At 41.7% G+C, this 24,484-nt stretch overlaps 2 protein-coding genes across 3 annotated transcripts in view; one reads left to right on the top strand and one right to left on the bottom strand.

Moving 5' to 3' along the window:
- Positions 1–9,080: 9,080 nt before the first annotated feature.
- LOC308374475 (uncharacterized protein) lies at positions 9,081–11,591 on the bottom strand (the record flags this gene model as incomplete). The annotated part of the gene is made up of 2 exons (XM_080850256.1): positions 9,081–10,683; positions 11,581–11,591. The coding sequence occupies 2 exons, from the start codon at positions 11,589–11,591 to the stop codon at positions 9,081–9,083; spliced, it is 1,614 nt and encodes a 537-aa protein (XP_080706382.1).
- A 5,991-nt stretch (positions 11,592–17,582) lies between these two features.
- Positions 17,583–24,484, top strand: part of dglucy (D-glutamate cyclase) — a 14,429-nt gene continuing 7,527 nt past the window's right edge. For both annotated transcript variants that reach the window (XM_080849722.1, XM_080849721.1), the window contains exons 1-7: positions 17,583–17,790; positions 18,802–18,955; positions 19,409–19,607; positions 20,716–20,866; positions 21,242–21,364; positions 22,349–22,552; positions 23,262–23,522. In XM_080849722.1, the coding sequence (XP_080705848.1) occupies positions 17,703–17,790; positions 18,802–18,955; positions 19,409–19,607; positions 20,716–20,866; positions 21,242–21,364; positions 22,349–22,552; positions 23,262–23,522 (1,180 nt within the window). In that variant the 5' untranslated portion in view covers positions 17,583–17,702. The remainder of the gene's footprint in view (positions 17,791–18,801; positions 18,956–19,408; positions 19,608–20,715; positions 20,867–21,241; positions 21,365–22,348; positions 22,553–23,261; positions 23,523–24,484) is intronic.

Raw genomic sequence — 24,484 nt, 5'->3', positions numbered from 1 at the left:
GACGGAGGACATTTTGTTTTCTCTGGCACAGGAACGGTGTCAGGGGATGAGGCCCAGTCCGCACGGGCTGGCATAGACCAATCCGGTTCAGTCACCTCGGAACCCATTAAGTGGACAACCATACAGCGTCTTCTTTCGCTCATGTATCCCACACTTTCCCCCTAAGCGTCCTCATCCTCGCTCTTCCTCTTGCAGTTGGTGTGTTCGACATATGGGAATGCTGCTCCATGCTAAGGTCTCAGTCGAAGAAGTTTTATGCAAATGCTTTTTTTTTTTTTAAGGTTTGCAGTACTTTTGTGTTTCCCGATGTGACATGAACATGTTGCACTTTATTAATGGATTAATGTGGACACTTTTAAGAGTTTGTTTATTTTTTAAAAAAGGGTGGGGGACAGTCCAACCCCCTCACTGTGCAATAAATTACATGATGATGACGAGGAAGAATATTGTGATCTGCATGGCAGATCCCTGCGCAAAAGGAAGACATTTTGTTTGTGAGAGAATTGTCAGAGGAAAGAAAATGTTAACATGGCACCAAGAGTGCCATCTGTGGTAAGATCTACACTTACATGAGAAGTGATTTGTGACATTTTTGTTTTCCTTGGCCCTCTTGTCGGTCTTGTCTTGGCTCCCATGAGCTTGACAGGGGGGGTAAAATGACAAGCACAGAATGACGTGAAATCTGCATGGGTCTGTATGAGGTTCTCCAATGTCTTGTGATGTTTCTTTCATGATGTGTTGATTGCTCGTCGGTCCTCTCCACCTCTCCATGTATCTACTCACATATGCATACAGAACTTCACCAGACTTCCTGTCAGTGTGGAATGCAGTGGAGATTCCAGAGGGATTGACCGCCCCCTGGTGGTTGTCTAGTGAACAAATAATTCCATCACTCCATGTTTGCTACCGTGGGCATTCCTTTGAAAAGCCAACACACACAAAAAATGACATTTGGGGACTACAACTTTTATTCAGTAACTTTAATGTTACAAGTCCTGTTTAATGTGTACAGACAACTCACTGTACAGGTTTACTGTGTTGTACAAATGGTCATTACCGCTCACTCTAAAACAGTGCTTCCTTCCCCTATAGAGTGAGTGCATAACTCCTAGAAGTTCTCCAGTGTTCTGCAGTGCATCCTTTACCATTTTTGTTTTGTTTCACATTCTCGCCCTGGACCATTTGTGGTGTTTGCGATGCCTGCATACCTAAAAAAAAGAAGCCATTTCCTTAGGGTAGGGAGTGAGCTAAGACCTCCCTTAAACTGGCAGCTACAAGGCAACTTCTGGGCCCTTGATTCATTCATGTCTTTATTTTTATCCTTGAAGCTGTAGTTGGGGGTGACAGGGTGTCAGTACGTATCCTGTGTCGTGTCAGTGAGTCAGTAACCTGTCGGTGTGCAGTGTTGAACAGAGTGCTGTCGCTGTTGTGTTGGAAGGCTATATTAAAGTGTGACTGTATTAAATGTGCACTGTATATAAATATATAGATATATATATATAAGATATAAGACGTATAAAAATATATATATGTAAGATGATATGAATTTCCATAAATGCAGTTTTACGCAGAGGGAAGAAAGTTCTGATAAGTGTGCCCTTTAGGGGGCACCGAGTGTTAGACACACATCTTCAGATACAATACACACATACACACACACACACACATACACACACACAGGCAAACATACTCACACATACACACACACACACAGGCAAAAATTCTCACACACGTTAAGCATCTCACTCTGATGAACCTGTGTTCTCTGACTTGGAGGAGGAGGAGGGTGTTATTTTGTGGGAACTGGAAACCACATGCGACTGGTGGCGGCTTGATGACTAAGTGTCTCTGTTTGTTTGCGTCCCACTTGCAATCGCAAACAATGACGCTGACGGTGACACACACAGCCAGCAGCAGTGATAGCAGAAGGTCCTCGAACATGTGCCTACGAAGCGGGATGACTTCTCTCTGAGACAGCAGTGTTTCAACACAGAGCCAGTTGCCCTGTCATCTCATACAGCAGACAGCAGCTCCAAAGCTATATGGACCTCACACGTGTGGATAGTGCATACTGTATAGGGAGAGGAAACTTTAAAACAAAAGCCACAATGTTTTGATTGGACACCTAGATAGGCTGATTGAACACCTAGATAGACTAATTGAACACCTAGATAGACTGATTAAACACCTATATTCATCCGTATTATAAGGAGGAAAACATTCCAAGAATCTTAATGATAATTGTTCCTGTAACTTCTGGCCCACTTGTCTCTTAGAGGAAACCGTATCAAAATGAATATTTGAATGACTATCAACCTGGTCATGGGTCCCTTCAGTTCAGCTAAGGGGTGCATTAACGTGACACCACTTTGTGAAAGATGGGAAATCATCATCAACTCCTCATCTTCATTTTGCGTATGCTTTTGGTTAATGGCACCTCCCTTATGTTCCTGGATTTAGACTTAGTCTTTGGTGCACACATTCAACCCACAAGTAGAGGCATGCGACATCTCATTTATCATGTAAAAAAGTGGCCAAATCTGCCCATGTGGTTTTGTACATAGAATCAATCTTTATCATTTTGCCATTTACCTCTCAAAACTTCTTCTTTTGTGTGCCATGATGATTATAATTACTCTTACAAATAATATAACTCTTGGTATTATTATTATTATTATTATTATAATTGATGATGATTATTATTGTAAATGTTAGATTTTATGATTAGTTTTGAATTGTTAGTCGGGTATTTTTATAGATGTATACATAGTATTTTTCAAAGCTGAACGGTGAGCCTCATGAAATGACTCAGTTAATTGTTTTATCCCCTGCAGGGGAGAGAGTCATGTATGAGGTCACTTCCTGTTGCCAGTGGAGATAAAAGGCTGAGGTTGACTGGCAGTCTTGTCTTGTTTCTGTCTGCACCTGAATTTATTTCCACCTTATACCTCTTCAAAAGAGACACTTTAAAGAAGTGAGGAAAAAAAGTTGCTCTTTGCTTGACTGCACTGTACAACTTGCATGAAGACGCACACTCACACAGAGACAGACTCAAGCACACACACACACACACAACTCTGTCCTAATCAACATTCTCACAGTATCTCTCGGACACACAAATACAGAGGAATATGCTTTTTAGACTGAATGTGACCTCATGCACTGTGAGAGAATCACGGTGTGGGATACTTCTGAAGAAACCAGTGAAAAAGGCAAAGGACTTTGTGATGTGTGACATTTTAACTCGAAGACATTGGTGTGTAACTTGAATGTATTGTCTTGCTATCAATGGATGTATCCAACCAATGCATTTTACTGTTAAGCAATAATATGAAGATGATTATATAAATTGTTATTTGAATAATAAAAAGTATATATGGAGAACACTTAACAACCTCTGAGATGTGGAACAATACTTGATGACAGTGTCTGCTTTAATCTTTGTGTTAACTCCATCTTTATCTTATGACCATTTCCTATTCCAAGATGCAGAGTTTCCACTTCCCAGAAGATCACAGCTATATTTTGTTCCAGAAAACATAAACCAATGATATTAATAAATCACCTGCTCTAGGCTTCATCCCTACGTTTTACTCACAAGACCTCAAATGCTACCAACGTGCCAAGGCCTTGCATTGCATTGTTTATTTTAAAGAGCTATCAAAAGGGGCACTTTGTCATATTTTCTTGCCCACTATCACCCTATTACTAGCACACTTTCCCTCCTGAAAGGGCAAGGCATCCAAGAAGGCACTTCCTTTCACAAGTTCAAATATCAAAGCAAACTATTAGGCACACCATGCTGCTTTACTTACAATTAAGACATCCATTACATGATTGTATGTTCTTGGTCATACTTTATTTGGGTGGTTCCCTATACACTATCTACAGATGCTCAGATTATAAACAATCTATCTGTTGAGACTCTGTTAACTACAGTTTATGGTTAAGGTAAGGAGGTGTGCTTGGTTATGGTGATGTTCAGTGAACAAACAGAAAGATTGAACTTCAATTTCAACAAACCATCTGTAAAGGTTCTGTAGAAAGTGTTCCTGTTTTCTCATTTGTGTGAGCACCTGAGATGGTGTATGTGTGTGTGTGTGTGTGTGTATGTGTGTTTCTGCATGTGTGTGTGTGTGTGTGTGTGTGTGTGTGTGTGTGTGTGTGTAGCTCTGTAGAAAGAGTTACTGTTTTCTCATTTGTGTGAGCACCTGAGATGGGATATGATCCTGTTTGCTCCACTGTGGGGGCAACATAGAGAGCACTTGCAGTATTTTATTTGTTTTGGGAAACCAGAGGGGGGCGGTTACACCCCTGAGTCTACCACTGGAACTAGCTAATTAAATGCAATGAACAAAATGAAGTCTCGTAGTTCAGTGTGCATAGGAGAGTTGAGCTTCTGTGTACATAATAAAAGAGACTCAGGGTTGGTTCCCATCATGCTTTGCACTACAATGGTGTGGATAGCTGTGTTCTAAGTTAGAATTCTATGTGTACTGCCCTCCTTTTGTGTCCAGTGTGACATGAATGATTGGTATTATTTAATCCGATTGCTCTGTGGTAAGATGACTACGCCAAGAAGAATCGAAGAGCTCATCGACCAGCTGTAACAGAGCGAAGCACGGCCATAACCTTCTATTCCAAGAGTCTTCAGGAGGCCCAGCCCGGCTGAGTCTCCACAGGACAACAGGAAGGAGCGACTGATGGAGACAGCGCTCCCCGCTCAGGGCGGCAAGGAAGCAGCAGGTCACCGACGCCGCCATCCTGCCAGGACCAGCGGGACCAGCTGACCGGCCATTGACCGCTTTGGCCAGCGGATCTTCACAGATGACAGCAGAGATACACTGGTTGGCCAGCCCCGGAGAGAGAAAGAGAGCTTGGGTGCCTATGCCACTAATCTTTGTCTGTATGCCCGGCAAGGTTACCCTACCTTCAACCAGAGCAAGCAGGGTCATCTGCAATGTTCCTGTGTGTCTCCCAGGATTTACTCGCTGAAATCTGACCTTGTATTGTCCCCCCCTGCAACGAAATGGCATCTCCGCCCCTGCATAGAACATGTCCTGGTAAAAGATAAGGTAAAACCTTACACCTTATTTTTCCTCCATATTTGGTTCTCACCTGTAGCCAATGTGTTAATTCATTTTAGTTCTCACCTGTAGCCAACGTGTTAATTAAGTTTAGTTCTCACCTGTAGCTAATGTATTCATTGAACTCCTATGTAAGCCTTGGACTTTTCCTTTGTCTTTGTGTGTAATTGTTTTGATCAGCAAGACATACTGTGCACTCCAGTCCTGTGAACTTTGCCTTGTTTGCCCATCTTGGCACTTTGATTTATCTAAGTAAAACATGCCTTGAGCGTTTGCATCCTGTTTCTTGTTTCAAGTCTCCAGTTTGTTATAATACCCCACTGTTGCAAAAATGAAGGCTATTTTACTTTAGCTTTATGGCTACATGCATCATGTGCTTTAAGAGAACAAAACAAAATGAGAATTATAGATCATATTCTTATTGCAATCACGGCAGTCTTTCACTCGTACTAGGAAGCAGTCAATTGGACTTAAGTATTATTCTATGCTATTGGGAGTGGAAAAAAAAGATTTAATGAGATTCAGTGTCTGTACCTGAGACATGAGAAATGTCTCTCATGGATAAATCGTATTCATTTTACTTACCATATATTTGTTGGAGACTCAGTTCTGAGATATGATCAGTCCAGGAAACAGGTTTAATCTTGTACAATGGTGTCCACCAAGGGAGACAGACAATCGTTCACTCAACAGAGCTTCACCTAAAAATCTTCTATTGCCTCTATCTTCTATCTATTCTATTGCCATTGTAACATTTCAGTTATATGCCCTCTGACTATAAAGCTAATAATCTGATACATATTTATTAAGGGGTGGAACTTAAGGGGTGACACCCCTTATAGTCAGAGGGCATATAACTGAACTATTACAATGGAAATAGAATAGATAGAAGATAGAGGCAATAGAACATTCTTAGGTGAAGCTCTCCAACAAATATATGGTATAGAAAATCAATTCTACACTCTGGATGGGCTTGTGGCCTCTGGCTCTTGGCTCAAGCCCCAAATGTCTCTCTGTTAGCCATTTTCAATCAACAAGGAACAGGGCCTCGTTTCCCGAACGCGCACTTTGCCTAAAAAGGACTTGAAATCGTTCGTAAGAGGAATCCTACGTTGCAGACCGGTTTCCCGACGCGGCACTTAGCTTAAGTTTATCTTTCGTTGAGAAGAATTGTACGTGTGGTCAGGACCAGTAGTAACTTCACACTTAGGATGCAACATTGGCTTATAATTAATTTAAAAATGATGACAGTCTTGTTTCGTGCTCTACACAGTTGTATACATATATATTTGCAACCATGTTCTTCATTGAAACTTTTTTTAGATCGCTAGTTTCATAGCTCATACAGTCACGCATGACGTACACTTCAACCACCTCGACACCTTATCCAGGGGCGTCGTTCGACGTTACTATCCCCGCCCCGAATTCAGTGCACATTGCACATAGGCTAGCTAATTTCACAGCAATTAACGTAAACAGGTTAACCTGACGTAAACAGCTCTTAAGAGATACTTAAGAACTCGTGCACGTTGCGCTCGTGCACCTGACTTTAAGTTGATGGTTGGGAAACACTCGTAAATAGAAAGTGTTACTGAGTCTACTATGTCGCGAAAATCCTAGATACGTCGTTAGATACGTCGTTATCGGGAAACGAGGCCCAGGTTCTTAACTTAAAAAAATTAGAGCATGGAAGATTCACCAAATTGCCTGAATCAACCACCACCCCAAGGCTCTTGTAAATATTCATATTTGTATCATGTTTTAATCCTGCAATTTTTGTATTATTTGTGTACTAGTAATACATACTACTTTTAGAATTTGAGTGTTCAGACTAAATGGTCACACATGCTTAATAACACCAAACAATCTTTTGACAATAAAGCCTTTACTTTTGAGGTCTTGCCTATTTTATTTTGTCTCCAGCAGTATCAGTGTTAACTAAAGTGTTTATATACTGTATGTTGTGGTCTGTATACTGGGCAATGTACTGGCTACTGTTGGTTTTCACTCAGCAGATTAACCTGATTAGACATTGAAACAGTCCAAGTTTAAATATCCTACACAGAATAACAGGTGTCAACCAATAGCCCTGACATTACATGAAGATGTATCAGTCTTTCATTTTGAAACTTCCGTCTATAATACAAATCTTTCCATGCCAGATTTGCTTATAGGCTATTGCTGACACTTTTAAAAACTGGTTTTGAACAATGGTCTGATGAAAATAGATTAAACCGTGATAGATTAAAGTGTGGCTTGTTAATGTCATCCCTTTCATAACAAGCCTGTTATCAACATTTAGTTTATGTTGTTACTGTTATGTTGTTACTGTTATAAAGTGACGGAGCAGGGTTCAGGCTGAGGTTGTGAGGCGGGGCGTTCACGTGGGGCAATGACATCATCGCGTCAGAAAGTATGCGGATCAATCGTACACACGGAAACAGATCCGTGGGAGAATATAAATGTAGCCTCTGTACCTGTACTCTGTGCAATGACAATAAATTGAATCCAATCCAATCCAAAAAGTACCCGATTCGGGGACCCAACACGCCGTGTTCATGTGGACAGATGGCAGTTCCGACAAAAAATGGGCCCGTTTCCAGGCAATCCCGTTTCCTTATACTCTGATATCCAGCCGTGAGCAAATGTTTCAGAGGCCTGTATTCATGGGGGTGGGGTGTATAAGGAATCCAATGACACCTTGAAAGGAGAGGTGGTGAAAACACATCTATGGCCTCACACCCCTCTTGGACAGGGGTTCTCAAACTTTATTGGGGCCAGGGACCCTTCAAAGGGCAGAAAATATTCCTAGGACCCCCTCATAATCGCATCCCAAATTAAACCATATAGGCTTATAGCTATTTGTAATGTATTGATGCTTTTGGACTCTTTTACTCTAAAATCATATAGTACTTAGATCACAAGAGTTTTAGATAGTCATTGTATTACATTTGGCATTACTTGACAGTATGTAGGACAGATTTTTAAATTATCTTTTTGTAAAATGTGCTGAGAAGCTAAATAATGTTTACCTTACATAAAACATATTGATGGAAACATTTTTTTGATCAAAGCAGATTGTAAAGTTTCTCCACTAAAACTCAGATTGTAGGGTTTTCCAACGGAGATGATTCTGAAGATTTATTTTTAACAAAAACATTAACAAACACTAAATATTCACCTAATGCTATCAAAAACGTGTATCCCGACTGACACTTCGTACAAATCTCTTTACAACAAGTATGATTAACTCTTTTCTGTGGTGGTGTGATTCATATTAGTATTAGCCTCCAGCAAGATATTAATGAAAACTAAATGGTGACATTTTAGAACACTTAACATTTGGCCAAGGGACAACAGGTGAAAATAAGTAATTTGGTAATTGTGAGAAAAACGGGAAAAAAGCAACTACTAAACAAGGTGAGTAAGTGTGGGAAGATGTTGGGTAGCGCAGTAGACTTCAGAGAAAGAAATCTACAAAGACTATACAAATGTTTTATCCTGACTCACCTGACTTTAAAAATGTGCATTATTAAAATGGAATGCTTTCTACAGTACATTGGTAAAAGAAATGACACAAAACTGAACAATTATATTTATTTATCAGCTGATAACTTCACAACGTGTTTTGACTAAAGTAGTAACTAGTTATACGCATGCAGTAATTGTCGACACAAGTGAGGAAGAGTTCTGAGAGTAACTAAAGAAAGAGAGAGAACCCACACAGCTTCTTTCACAAGCACAATAAAAATGTGTTAATAAATGGATCAGAAAAAGTGGACAATGATTCACCAGTGATGTTAATCTTGTACGATTTGACTGTATAGTGAAAAGACACAACATACAGCAACATTAATGAAACATCACATCTGAGAATAACATATTTGATATTTGAAAAGTGATCACATTTATACTTATATAATAATCATAATGGAGTAATCTTCTCTGTCTGGTCCCAATCTTCACTTACATCACTACTTAATGGCCAAACTGCTAAACTGCTTTCCCTGCTGCTCTACCATAGCAGTACCGCACTGCTGCCAGCACTCCCTTATTCTCGCGACTTTTCATCTCCTCCAGTTTCTGGACCTTCTCTGTATCTCCTTTGTCCTTCATCTTCTCAATCAGGACATCCAAGTGGACATGAGTGGACATTGAAATAACATTCAGGGCAATCTGATCCAGTGTGACAACATGGTTGTAGGCCTCATCTAGCGACTTTTTCCAGTCTGCTGTCAGGACGTTCAATTCCTCCTTAAGATTTTCCAAAAGGCTTGACTTGTTGTCAATCTCTGTTTCATTCTTGCCGTAAATTTTTTTAATTTGTTCCAAGGTCTTCTGAACCCTCCTTGATTTGACCTCATAGAACCAGTCTTCATGCACATGACTGGATACTGGACACTTATTGGTACATGAAGTACAGTAGCCATCTTGCATGACCTTACACAGTGCAGGACTAGTGGCCATTGTGCATCCAGGATAGTGACAGTTCTCTTCACAGACAGTACAGCAGGTAGCGCCTTGCCTTTTGCCCAAAATGAACCACCACCAGCCACTATAATCGATCTTTTTTTTTTTTTTGAAGGCCTCATTAAATAGTATAGTGAACTTCTTATTTTCCGCCATCTCTTGTTTATGTTCCTGCAGAGCTTCCTGAATCTGCGTGATTTCTGTTTGTTTCTGTTCACTCAGATCGATTCTTTCTTGCAAGTTTTGGATGCAGGCAGCCAGTCTGATGCGTTCATTCAGAACCTCAAAAGTTGTCCCCATTTTTTGAGGTTGAGTTTTTTCCAGAAAGCCTTTGAAACCTCTCATTCCTTTCAGTGAAGTATCATGAGCAGTTTTCAATCCTTCGTAATACTCTTCTCGTTCATCTTTCAGACAGTTATCAAACAGGAAGTAAAGAGGCTGATTCTTCTCATTCCTGGCACATTTCATTTTTGCAGCTTCAAGGGCTTCAAGAGCATTTTGAGGTCGTCTCCCACTTGAGTGTGTGATGAGAGCTAAGATGTTTTTCTCTATGTCTTTTCCAAACAAAGACATCAATGAATTAAAGATGTACTGCATTCGGTCACTCAGTCGATTAGTTGTTGCCATCAGCACCAGAGCCACTGCATTAGCTTCCTGAACTCCCTCCTCTGTTGAAAGTAAGTCACATAATCTTTGACTGATGATGACATCATGTTCAACCCCACTGGTGTCTCCAAATCCAGGGGTATCGACGAGGGTCAGAGAGAAGGGAAGAGTTTCATCTTCAAAACCAAAGATGTCGTACACAATCACATCTGATGTTTGACTTTCGGATGAGCCTCTTTTGTCGTCTTTAACAAGCTCAAACCAGAGGTTATCCTCCCACTTCACTCCCATGGCATAGTTGACCAGAGCATTGATCATAGTAGATTTTCCTGTTCCTGTTTCACCCACAAAGAAGATGGTTTTATTCATCGTGCCCACTTTCTTTTCACCAACAGTCATTCTTGTCATAGTTCCAAACTTCTCTTTTTTTGGTCCCAGCTGGTAGACACGAGGAGATCCTGAACTGATCAGAATACTCCTGGAGATGATGTCCTTGTATTTGGATGAGATGTTGCTAATCCTGAAAAGCAAAAGTACATTTACACTTAAAGAACATGTTATTTGCAACCCAGTAACTGTTTTGTATATATAGTATAGTAGGGCTGTGAAACGATTAACATTTTTAATCAAATTCATCACAGGTTTCTGTGGATAAATCATGATTAATAACATATTTTTCTTGGTATATTTTTGTGAGAAAAAGATGTATGACAAAAGACGGATATATATGTACTTTTTCTTTTTTTATTCATAAAAAAAACTAAAACAATGGTGCTGCAACTCAGCATTAATCTTTGCTATTCCAGATTGGGCATTAATACATCTAAAATGATGATCCTTATGTAATTATATGGCTTTGTATCAAATTACCAGGTTATTGTTCTCAAGTTGTGCCTCATGCATACCTTGGGATACTCAGGAGCAGGTTGCCCGTTCCCAAAATACTACAAAGATTAAAATAAAAAAAAGTTCATAATGGCCTTTTGGGAAGTTTTGTTCAATATTGATACAGTATATTAAGCTCCTTGCAACTTGATGGCGTTTGCTGTCGCTAGCTAGGATAGCTAAGTGTGCAACCTTACAGACGGTAACATTAACATTTTGACAGTAACATTAACATTTTGCTTTAACATTACCACATTTGTTGGAGAGACTAGTTATGTACCTGTAGTCGTTATAATATAGTTGACATGAACCACAACTGTTTAGGGGTGTTCTCTCAACTAGATAGTTAGCTAGATAGCATAGTTCGCTAGCTGGCTAGCTGCAAGAAGCTTCATTCAGCTTCATCTTTGATACATTGAGTTGGGAACGGGGTCTCCCACACTGTTAAATCCACAGCCGGCTCCTTTCCTCCTTTGTTTTGGACTTTAGAAATGCGGAAAAAACGACGTGTCGCTCTAAAATCTCACGGTACCTTGTGTCCATAGGCGGAGATCACGGGGGGGACGGGGGGACGTGTAAATCATTTTTTATTTTTTTCTATAGTTATATGAAATAAATGCAGAACGACACAAATGGTGCGTATTATAAACGTAAAACAATGTGCTTTTTAAGTGTTGGAAAATCATGATCCCCCTATTCCTCAAAGTGGTTTGGTTCCCATGCTGTTTCCAACGGGAGGGTCTACGAACTTGCACTTAACCTGTTTACTCTCGGTTAACAGTGTGTTACTGGCTAACGAGAAATCTTAGGCAACTGCTGGAAAATATTGCATTGTGTCTGCAGGTAAGAGAGATTAGCAGCTTGTATCAGGTTGTTCTGTGTGACTTGGGGTCTTGTCCACCAGGTCAGGGGGCGTAGTTCGGGTGACATCAGACAACAATGATTGATGGAGGAGAGGCATTGACCATTTACGCAAGTTCCTCATAAAACAACATGCAAGTTCCTCATTAAATCACACTGTGAATGAATTCCAGGTGTACCAACAACAACCTAAGCATTATATTTGATTCCACACTTACGTTTGAACCATATTTAAAATCCATAATCAAATCTGCTTTATTTAACACAATCAGGAAGTGGTGGCTGGCGTCTGGAGATGTTCTTCAGGTGGAAAAGACCCTCATCCATGCCTTTGTTACACCTCATTTGGATTACTGTAACACCATTGGATTGCCCAATAAAGCCCTGGACAGTCTCCTTATGTCCAGAATTCTGCTGCCAGTGTTCTCACACACAGCAAACCCTGGCAGCACATCAACCCCAGCATCTCTGCCCGGCTCAACCCGTTTTTCGTGTGACATTTAAGGTTCTCTTCCTCATCTACCTTTGCTCCTAAATACCTGTGTTATCTCCCTGCCTCAACCCACAATGCTGACTGCATTTGTTATAAAATCTCGACTTACCATCTTTTAACCATATTTTATATGTGAAGTGTCCCTGGTGTTTTGTCCAGTCCTGTTTACTAACTAAGATGGCCTGATTTTTATAGTTTATGCTTCTGTTCTGTGTTGTGTTTGTTTACTCATGTCTCCTCTCGTTTCAGACTCCTCATGCCCTGCCCTGTGTGTTCTCCACCTTGTTGATTGTCTGCCCCATCTTGATTGTTTGCACCTGTCCCTCATCACCTAGTGTAATTAGTCTGTGTGTGTTCCTGTGTCTTGTTGCGAGTTCGTCTTTGTTTCTCCGTGTTTCAAGCGCCCCAGCAATTTTCATGTGTAGTGAGCTCCAAGTAATACCTACCCCTGCCTGCCTAATCGGCTCCGCTTTTGCCTCTCCCCTGCCGGAACCTCTGCCTGATCTTCGACCATCTACCTGTGTACCCAACCTGGACCGAATCTACATCGAACCCTGCCACTGCCCGCCACTTATTGGATTTGTTTGTTTGTTATTGAACTGATTTACTGTGTATCGATCCCGATCAGTAAATGTTTATTCTTTTCACTTCTGACTTCGCGTCGATCATATGAATCGAAATCTTCCCCGTACATTACACTTGGGTTAGCTGAAAGGTAGGCTTATTATTATTAGAGTCTACCTGTCTCCTCTTTTTAGTGCAATGTTGGTTGTTTAACAACTCGCTGTTTCACAATATAAGGAAGTCAATGATGTCAGTAACAGACTTTTAAACTAGATTGGTTGGGCATCTAAAATGAATTGTAAACGATTTCTTCCTCATGTTTGGTGCCCTTCCAGCTGGTGGCGTCCTAGGCCTCGTCTTTGCTTAAACAGTGTGATGACCTTCTGGTCTATCCCTGCAGGAGTCTGCTGGGTGGAGTTGGGCCATCATGGAGATTCAGCTCACCTTTTCTTGCTCCTTGATAGTCCATCTCTCCATCTCGGTTCCCACCTTATTTGGCTTTGTTTTGTTCGTACTTATTTCCCATTGAGTTCTGTATAATTCTCCTATTTTTAGCTACAACTCATGTGTGGACTTGAGCCGTGTTGTGTAATGTGTAATGACATAACATGACATGAAGACATTTAGCATTAGCACAGATAGCAGTGTTAAATCTGTAATTGTGCTTATCTTACTCACTGTGCCATGATAATGCTTGAAGCACTTATGTCTTGTGAAGTGTCAGTGTAGTCTGGTCTCTGGATTGAAACAAAAACAAACATATTTGAAGATTCAAGGAGTCTTCACATTTTTACAATAGACAAGTGTAGAGATGTTAAAGGCAGAAGTTAAAACATCAAGAAAGTGTTTTAACTTTATCTTTACTGCGTTCAGAAATGAGTTTCATTGTTTTCTAAGTGTTTGTCCAATGTATATGAAGCAACAACATTTTATAAGATTACATACTCCACATTCAGTGAAACTATTTACAAGCTAACCGAGTAAGTTGTCAAGGTTGCAAACCTCCAAGGCTTAGATTGACAAAGACTGATCATACTTTTTGATGTGAGCTTAGTTTATTTCTATTTTTAGCCCTCGCCAACTAGTAAAGGCCAATCCGTGTAAATTATTTAAGAATATATTAATTAAGTGCATGTATTAATAATTGCTTTGTATGAATCATGTGCTTCTGTGTTCCTGAGTTTATGGTTAACTTTGATTATTATGGTACTGGCGCCACTAAGTCTCCATATGTGGAGGAACAAGTGAAGGAACCACTTGTTTATGTTTGGGTGAGCTCAGTGGTGATAGGGAGGGTCGAACTGTGCCTTTTCCGACCTTTAAGAATACAAATCTTTGGAAGACAGGAAGCACAGTTAGAGATCTTAGTCAAGATTTTTATCTCACATTACCTACCCACCTGGTCTACTGCCAACTGCACTACTCTTAAACCAGTCATGTCTCTTCACAAACAGGCTCTAAAAATACTTGACAAAAAAAATCACACCACCAGTCCTCCATAAGTACACACTTTTAAGTTGGGACAACCTGATCACATTTAAGAACTGCTGTTTAATGTTCAAAATCCGGTTTAACCTGCGCAATTTATAGCCCCATAGATACATACTGTATATAAAGTGCTTAAATGTGGTTCAATGCAAAAATAACATTGATGTGTTTTTTGACAGACCCAATATTTCTAATAAACTGTTTTTCTAACATTTGTCATAATTGGAAGTCTGTAGCCTCCTCATTCGCATGCCATTGACATGTAACACAAACACGGTACGGTAAAATAGCTTACATTTATGCGCTTTGGTGCAATTGCGCAATGGCACATATTTTAATAACCGCGACATTCACTTTTAATGATGACATGGGGTATGATTACAGACACAAATACTAAAGTATTTTATAGCTAGAAAACTATACAAAAATGATTGGTTTTAGAATGAAAATATACATCGCGGAAATATTGTGGTTCTATGAGGACATTTTTTCGGACATCTCCGAAGAATTTCGTTAAAAAAAGAATAACATTTATACCACAAAATAGTCTGTGAGCAGAAAATTAAAAGAAGAAATTAAAATACTTACGTATGTTGCTGGCTGGTGTATCACTTCAGGCTCTCTCTGGTTGTCGACAGTATAGATTTAGCCGCGAGGATCGCCGCTTTTATGCTGTAAAACTGAAAATGAAACAATTTGGGCTACCTCCCTACCACTGTGTGACCTACTTCTTATGGCTTTACCCTTATACAGATGTCAACGAATCGTCAATTCCACAAATACCTATACTCGAGTGAAATCAGAGGCAACATAAAAGACTTATAAGATAATATAAAGCATTAAAAAAAAGTTTGCATAAATGTAGGCTATTTGAGCTGAGCCTCTAAATAGATTGATAGTATTTCGTCTAAACATTTTGTACATTTTGACTTGTCTCTTTCTCTGTTCTATTTGTTTTCTGTGGATTTTGACATTGTTAAATTTGACCTTGTTATCAATGTGTTTGTAGCTTACTATAAGGTAGATGTAAAACATTTATTTATTCCTTATTATTATTATGCAACAATACTTAGCCTGATGGTCTTCATTGCTGCCTTAATACATATTATGGGCGTTATCTGACGTCATATGCATTGTTGTATTAAGCATGATTAAAAGGTGAAAACTCACTCAAGTTACCTCAGGACTCTGGATAGGTATATTTATCAAACAACAACAACAAGCTTGTTGGGCTCACCCACGTCCGGGCAGGTCCGGGCATGTCAGAGAGAAGCACAGGCCCTCTCTCAGCGAAAGAGGGAGCCTGAGCTTACTCCCAGCTTGCAGCAGACGAGAGAGAAACAATATTAATAAACACATTGCACAAGGTTTATATAGATATAAGTGTAGCGTTATGTGGTGCCAAAACAATTTGACAGCAGGGATAACCACGTGTTGGATCTCTGGCGTCCGAGGCCTACTGTCTTGCAAGGATGTCAGTTTTGCTCAAGGTCAGAAGAAGCACAGGTTGGCCTTTCTTATCACCTCTGTTCCAAACATGCTCTTGCACATATGCAGACTAAGTGGAACCTCATAAAAGTCACACACACAGAGAAACACAGAAAAGCTATGTTCCTGCTTACATAAGCACATGATTCATACAAGGTATTAATACAAGGCACTTGATTTATATACTCTGAAGTCATTAACAGTCTTTTGAAATTATCTCCATCAATCATTACTGAGCATCACTCCATATCTTCATAAGTCAATAATTTAAAATGTCATAATTTTTCTCATCACAAATTTGTATACATTGCATTTATAAGCTAACATTGTGGGCGTCAACTGTGTGTGTGTATCATTAGTTCGCCTAGGCTTCAGATAACATTCAAACAAGGCCTCTTTGCTGTGTCCTTAAAGGCCCTATTCCCCATCAGGCATTCTGCAAAACACAACGGCTGTTGAATATTACACTGGGCAGGAAAATGTAAACAGTCTCTTTGTGGAAAGTGTGTCTGGGCAATCTGGTTCACCCATTTCCACCACGGATGGTCTTTAGCCAGGCCCCATCGCAGGCAGGGTTTATAGAACATGTCCTGTGGTATCGTGGCATTAAGCACCGGATGTTCCAGGGCGACCTGGAGGAGGGCGAGGAAAAGGAAGCATGACCGAGGTTGAGACACACGCAGACCGGCCGGCCAATCCAACGAGGGGTGTGGGCACCTGTCAAACCACTGCCTGGCACCAGCCCCTCGCAACCCAACACCCCGACCACCGTTAACCTGGAGAGGAGTGGGACAGCAGGTGGATGGTAAATGTGTCTGGAGCCAAGCTGCTTCTGGACACTTAAGTCGTGGCAGTCCACACTGCTGGCAGAGAAGAACCGTCGGCTCAGAGGCTTGCTGCATCGCCGCTGCCGATCAGAGGGGCTATCACATCATGGGTCCTCTGGATGAGTGCCAATGCCGCCGCCTCTGCCACCAGAGTCATCACTAGCAGAGAGGAAATCCTACATCGCTCCTAGCTTCACTGATGCTGCCAGTCCAGGGGTGATCTGTGTACTGAGTTATTATAAGTTAAATTTGTAGTTTTTCCCTCCTTTTGTAATTATATCTTCTCTGCGCTGAGTGGAAATGCTGTGTGTGTGTGTGTGTGTGTGTGTGTGTGTGTGTCTGTGCCCCTGTGTTAGGTAGAGTTATCTGTGCACCGTCAGTATCTGTATTATGTAAAGAATAGACCCATGTTCCATTCCTACCCCTCTGAAACAGTGCATTTTCATGTTAAATGTACATCAAAATAAAAGACTCGAGGCCAATAAAATCAAGCGACTTGGCACTCTTCGATGAACCCAGCTCCGACGCTACAATACATTATACCTGAGTTTATTCTGCTAAGTGGAGAGATATGTTACTGTCTATAGCTCCTCACCTCAAAACAAACATTCTCTAGAGGGCGCTGCTGTCATATCCGAACATCTCCGTGTGGTGGTAGAGTCGTGGTAAGCACGGATCAAACCACCTAGGAAAGGGTAGGGGTGTCTTAATCATTGAGAACTTTAAAAGGCATTAATTTCGTGTCAAAAGCAAACGATTTTTGATAGCTTTTGACATGAAATGAATGCCTTTTAAAGTTATCAACTTGTTAAATCACTGTGGAATACTAGACAACTGCCCAGGCCATGACACAGATGAAGAAAATCAGCTACTTGGTACTTCGTAAAAATGGAGGCTTAACACCAACGACTGAGTTTGTGTCCGGGATTCATAATGTTGTTCCCTCAAGCCTTACGCCTCAGCCGTTTGTTTACCCAGGCAAGGTGCAATTCATGGGGCACGCGGATACGCATGAATTCAGGTAAATCCACAAAGAGACTCATTTGAATCCATTGTAACGTCTTCAATATGTTGTGACCGACAGCAAACTTTGAGACTGGTAACGATTCGTTACAGAGGTCTTGTCTCGACCAAGTCTATATCTGTCAACCCGCCAGAAATATGTAATGCATTATCTAATTCCAAATAAAACATTAACACAAAGCCACCTGCTATTTAAAACGTAAGTATGACACGGAAGACTCAAGGCACAAAGTATGCCACCGATCAAGAACTTAACACCAGCTGCTCTCCGGAACATCATTCGCGAGCATGCACATGTACTTGAAAACACTTCTGGCATTGCGGCAGGTAAATATTTGCTGCCGACTCACCGGAACCTCTCTGAAGTTGTCTTTGTGATGGAAGAGATACTAATATGAAAATTAGACATTCACTTTTGAGAAAATGAAAAGAGAGTCCCTAACTTTATGTTATTCCAAAACATTAACGAGACATAGGCCTATGTATTTTAACTAATTGGCAAGTTTACTGAACTCCGTAGCCTACCTGTGCATAGCCGCATGATGAGTTGAGATTGGATGGTCTCTGGTGGTTGTTGGTTGGACCTACTGGGGAAGTATGGAGACCTCTGCAGCTGAGTCGGAGAGATTTTCTGTGTCAACTTGCCATGCCAGATGAAAATTATTTTAAATTGTTGTAAAAGTATTGAAAGAGGCCCAAACCATGGGCTGAAACTGTGACTGTCAGGTGTTTGTCTTTATGGTGTGTTTCTTTCCAGACCTGCTTCTGGTTTTTCTCATTCCCTTCCTCTTTCTTCATCTTGCCATTACATTATTATATGTTATGCTTTTGTAACTTTTGTAATGTATTTGTTATAGTAATATTTTTTACTTCAACCCCAACACCTTAAAGGCATGGACACATAGATGCGGTGTCACGACATATTTTGTTTCTGAATTTCCCCAATATCAATCCAATTCCCTGAAATAGCACACAATTAAAATACCATTATTGTTTGAATTCCCCTCAGGGTTCCTGCAGGCCAATGTCGTCATCCTGCACAAGGACCTGGCTGATGACTTTGAGGCGTTCTGTCACGCCAATGGCAGCCCCCTGCCTCTGCTGTACCGGAGCCAGGCAGGAGAGTGGGGATGCCCTCCCTTGGCTGCCAATGCAGACATCAGGTACTGGTCAGAAACTACTGATGATAAGATTAGATTAAATAAGATTCAACTTTATTGTCATTGCACAGAGTACAAGTACTGAGACAACGAAATGCAGTCTAGCATCCAACCAGAAGTGCAAAGTAGCAGTGAAAGTGATGCAACGGATGATGCTTTATCCACAAGCGTAATTTGTTTTCATATGCCTACAACCAAGCTGTTAGATTTGGTCTGCACTACCCCTGTTACACCCGCTACATTTTGTCTAAGTGCTCTGACTGCCATACCAACAAGTCTGGCTAGCCATGATTTTTGTCCTGGAGACCCAGGTTCGATGCCAGGTGGGATGACTGCCCTCTGTCTCTTTGCTACAGAAAGACATTAGAAGAGAGTAACGAGTGCAGAATTCAAGCAGTCGAGCAGCAGCTCATACTTTAAACAGTTTTGTCCTGCTGTCTTCTCCCCACCACACAGAACGGACTGTCCCCAGTATTGTGTGTTTGAGAACGGTGTGATGACCAACAAAGTGGTGGACCTGCTGGCGTACGCCACCCAGCTGCAGGACATGGTGAGCTTCTACCTGGGCTGCAGCTTCAGCTTCGAGAGGGCCCTGGCGGAGGCTGGAGTGCCTGTGCGCAACGTGGAACAAGGCAGAAACGTCAGCATGTTCAGGGTGAGTGCCCCAGGCCATCTCTCATGTGATCACGGATAAAGCACACTTGCCAAGAGCTGTGATCCACTAGTCATTAGAATGTGATAGACACAGGCAGAGTGCTGTGATCCACTAGTCATTAGAATGTGATAGACACAGGCAGAGTGCTGTGATCCACTAGTCATTAGAATGGGATAGACACAGGCAGAGGGCTGTGATCCACTAGTCATTAGAATGTGATAGACACAGGCAGAGGGCTGTGATCCACTAGTCATTAGAATGTGATAGACACAGGCAGAGAGCTGTGATCCACTAGTCATTAGAATGGGATAGACACAGGCAGAGGGCTGTGATCCACTAGTCATTAGAATGTGATAGACACAGGCAGAGGGCTGTGATCCACTAGTCATTAGAATGTGATAGACACAGGCAGAGGGCTAGAACTGCTCTACTGTTTACTACTACTATCCCATAAAGTGACTTTATGGAAAGGGCAGGGACCAATCTTCAAGTCAAATAAAGATTGTAATCTGTAATCCGATATAGTCCAGTGAAGGGTGCTGCCATATATGCATCCATTGTCACAACTAACAGTGAGGACACTGAGAACTCATCAAAAAAAAGTGTGCAGGTATTTTATATTTGTTTTTATCCAGGAACGGCAGCAATGGGTTTGCTAAGTACACACCTAAAATATAATCCCCCAAGCATTATCTGCTAATTAAATCAGCTATGTCTCAGGCAGGTTAAGCCTATCTACACCAGCAGGTGGGAATGCTTTAAACGAGGCACGTTGGCAAAAACAGACAAGAGAACGAGAACAAAGTCCCTCGCACGGTGAATATTTAAGCCCATTGTGTGTAGTAGTCTATAGGGAGTACATGTGTTTATGTCACGTCTTATGTGAATACAGCAGTAAAAGTGCTGCCTTCTTTGAACCTGAGCTGCTACATGTCCTCAAAGATGTCTGTACATATCCTACACATCCTAGACAAGACCAAGGCAGCGCAGGGTGTTGATGTCAAACCTTTCTGAAATCTAGATCTAACATGTTCACATCAATCGACTACCTACCCAACCCTCCGTGAGTGAGCTTACTGAAGGTGCTGTTTTTGTTGTTTTTCGACAGACTGCGCGAACCTGTAAGAGAGTCGGTCGCTTTGAGTGCCCTCTTGTGGTGACAATGAGACCTGTGCCTCTGGACAAGCTGGACCTTGTGGCTCAGTGTACCCACCTGATCCCGCAGGCTCACGGAGGCCCAGTCCACATTGGAGATCCAGGTATCCCACAGACCCATTCACACAGGCTGCACACTGTGTTTAAAATTAGAAGTTATTATCTCGTGAGCGTGAGGTTCTTACCCTGTCCAATACCATTGAGTATCTTTCTAAAGACTGAAATGTTGGTAACACGGACATCTGTGTTTATGTAAGGTTAAAGTATCCCTGCATCGAATTAGATATTTTTGCCCAGAAGCAGTTTACCATGTACTCCCTCAAGGAATTCCTCTCCACCATCCTATAGGAGTCAACCTTATTGTGCGCTATCGTGTTTAATTTGTCAGACAAATTTGTTAAAGACAATTTATTGTTGCCTGCTGTCTTTCCCCTATATTTGCCAACCTCTTAAACCACCCCATCCCCACCTACCCACAGCAATCCTTGGTATCCAGGATGTGTCCCGTCCAGAGTATGGGGAGCCGGTGGAGTCCTGCCCAGGAGACGTGCCTGTGTTCTGGGCCTGTGGCGTGACTGGCGTGGAGGCGGTTCAGAGCAGCAGTGAGTGTGCTTCAGAAACACACTCACAGCCCCAGATGGTCAAACAAACATAGCGCATGTAATTAAGCGATCTCTAAATTGAGTGTGTGTTGCCGTGACCAAAAATGTAAACCACTGACAGAATCTGTTTCCTCTCAAACCGGGCAGTGGATAGCCCGATAGCCAACACACTCTTGTTCATTTTCACTGCCTCCAGGATTTTTATAACAGTGTGCTACCTGCTAACTGCTAACTGACTAATAGTTTAAAGTCCCGGCTGTAGTGCAGGCCAAGAAGCAGTAGCATTTAAAACTATTGAAGAAAAACAACAATGTCTATTCATGACATTCATGTTACATATCTCCTACAGTCTTTGTTTTAGTTGATGCAAAAGGTTAATAACTACACAGTTGTACACAAGCTGAAGGTTAATAACTACACAAACTGAATGTTAATAACTAAACAGTAGTACACAAGCTGAAGGTTAATAACTACAGAGTACACAAGCTGAAGGTTCATAACTACACACAGTCCACAAGCTGAAGGTTGGTATAACTACACAGTAGTACACAAGCTGAAGGTAAATAACTACACAAACTGAATGTTAATAACTAAACAGTAGTACACAAGCTGAAGGTTAATAACTACAGAGTACACAAGCTGAAGGTTGGTATAACTACACAGTAGTACAAGCTGAAGGTTCATAACTACGTACACAGTCCATAAGCTGAAGGTTAATAACTACACAGTCCATAAGCTGAAGGTTAATAACTACACAGTCCATAAGCTGAGCTGTACGATGCTGCCGCTGGAATGGAATGTAGAGGGCCTAAGGCACTGGGCTCTGTAAGGCGCCTTGAGACAATTGTATTGCTTCGGGGCTATATAAATAATATATTTGAATTGAATTGAATTGAATTGAATTGAATTGAATTGAATTGAATTGAATTGAATGGAATTGAATGGAATCTATTTTTATTGAATATTTGGTTTTCTGTGTTTCAGAGCCTGCCCTGGCCTTCACCCATTCCCCGGGCTGTATGTTTGTGACGGATAAAGAGGACATGGCCACGTCCCCGCTCACGGTCAAACCCTCCGAATGCCCCGTGACATTTCACATCTCCCAGAATCCCTTGCACTTTAGCATGGCCTCCAAGGCCACTGTGCAGCAAATTCGACAGCTGGAGGAGATAGCTGTCGAAGACCCTGGTGAGCATGCAGTCTGACTGGAAATGAGTTGACCTTGTGCTGTTCTTCTTACGAAAGCTTTCTCTAACAGTAGAACACACTTTGCTGGGAAGTAAAGGACACTGACCGGTGTCTGCTTTGTTTCAGCTCCACACACTCTTATTCCCACCTTTGGCCCCCTCTGACAAAGCAATTCAACTCAGCTGTTAATGGAAAACTTCAAAAGAGCTTGTTTTGATTGCCCCAAACACATCCGTGTACTCTGAAGTGTCCAAAATGAAGGCTACGGTTAAATATCTCACGTTGGCATTTATAACACTGTCAAACAAAGTCAAGAGCATGCTGTAAATACTCTGGGTTTTGTAAAATACTGTTAAGACAGTTTATGTTTTTTTTTCATCTGACAACAGAACGTATTACATGTCTTCTCTTTCTGAACACATGAAGCCATTGTCAATCCAGTGCCAATATACTGAGCAGTCGCCCAAGGCACAGCATAACCTGCCCTCTGTTTCAGGAGCTTTTTGCTCAGGCATAGTCTTCTTTGGGCTGCAACACCGATAATAATGATAATAGATCGTCTTAGACCAGCTCTCTATCTCAAAAGACTGTACTCCCTTGTGTGTGTGTGTGTGTGTGTGTGTGTGTGTGTGTGTGTGTGTGTGTGTGTGTGTGTGTGTGTGTGTGTGTGTGTGTGTGTGTGTGTGTGTGTGTGTGTGTGTGTGTGCAGGCCAGAGGGGGATACGAGCGCTGTTCGTTAAGGACGAGCTCATCAGGTCCTGCCTCTCTCTCTCCCACGCGTCCTCCGTGCTCATCACCACCGGCTTCCCCACCCACTTCATGCACGACCCCCCCGAGGAGACGGACGGCCCGCCGGGCGCCATCGCCATGGCAGCCATGCTGCAGGCCCTGGGCAAGCAGGTTGTCGTGGTGACGGACCAGCGGGCGCTGGAGATGCACCGCAGGATAGTGCAGGACGCCGTGGAGAAAGGTAGGGAGTCTCACACTGACAATTTGTTAACATACACAGACAAACCGTAGGGCACTGTGGCGCAAGCCGATAAGCCCCCCCATTTACGGGCTTCATTGCCCGCGGGGACACAGGTTCGATTCCGCCCTGCTGTCGTTCTCCCGATCCTCTCCCCACGCCTACTCCGCCTCGCTTCCTGTCCACAACTGTGCACTGTCCTGTCCAAATAAAGGCATAAAAGCCTCAAATAAATCAATTTTTTTTTTTTTTTAAAACATACACAGACAAACAAGACAACACACAGACAAACATCCTGCCGCTAAATTTCCCTTGACAAAGAACGAATCCTGACAACTGAATTATATCCGTTGACACATTTCCTTAGGTTGACGGAGTAAAGTATTATTGTGCCACAATAAAACTGACTGAAGTCAGCCTTGTTTGTTTGTTCGTTTGTTTGTTTTTGTTTATAGTCAGGGTGTATTGAATGTGTTATGTGAGGTGTCGCAGTACGTGAACCTACGCAGACTACATGTGAATATTCTGAGACGTGTACAGAGCATGAGTATTGTGTGAGCTATACTGAAGCTGGCTCGAGCAATGGTTCAGTTATTCACATGGTGAACGGTGACATGATTCATTCTGTGTTTTATAACTGTTCAACGCTGAGGATGTATGATTAAACCTCCCTAAAGTACAACTAGGGGATTCACAAAAGCAGTTCATAGATCACAGGCAGTCGTGGTCAGTCTTCATTGCATGACAATGTACCAACATGCAACTGCATCCTGTCTAAATAACTGCTAATACTGTTATCTGCTCATAGCAGAGACAATAAACTGATCCTTTCCTTTCAGGGTGACCCTTTTGTAAAAAAATGTTGTGTGTGTCTTTCAGATAGGCTGAATCGGTAAATATGCCAGGAGTGTTAGTGGGTTTTCTGGCACTTTGCTCTTGTAAAAAGTTAGACTTCAGTCTTAGTT

This window comes from Sprattus sprattus, assembly GCF_963457725.1.
Source record: "Sprattus sprattus genome assembly, chromosome: 13".
NCBI classification, from domain to species: domain Eukaryota; kingdom Metazoa; phylum Chordata; class Actinopteri; order Clupeiformes; family Clupeidae; genus Sprattus; species Sprattus sprattus.
This window is presented reverse-complemented; position numbering and strand designations above follow the sequence as displayed.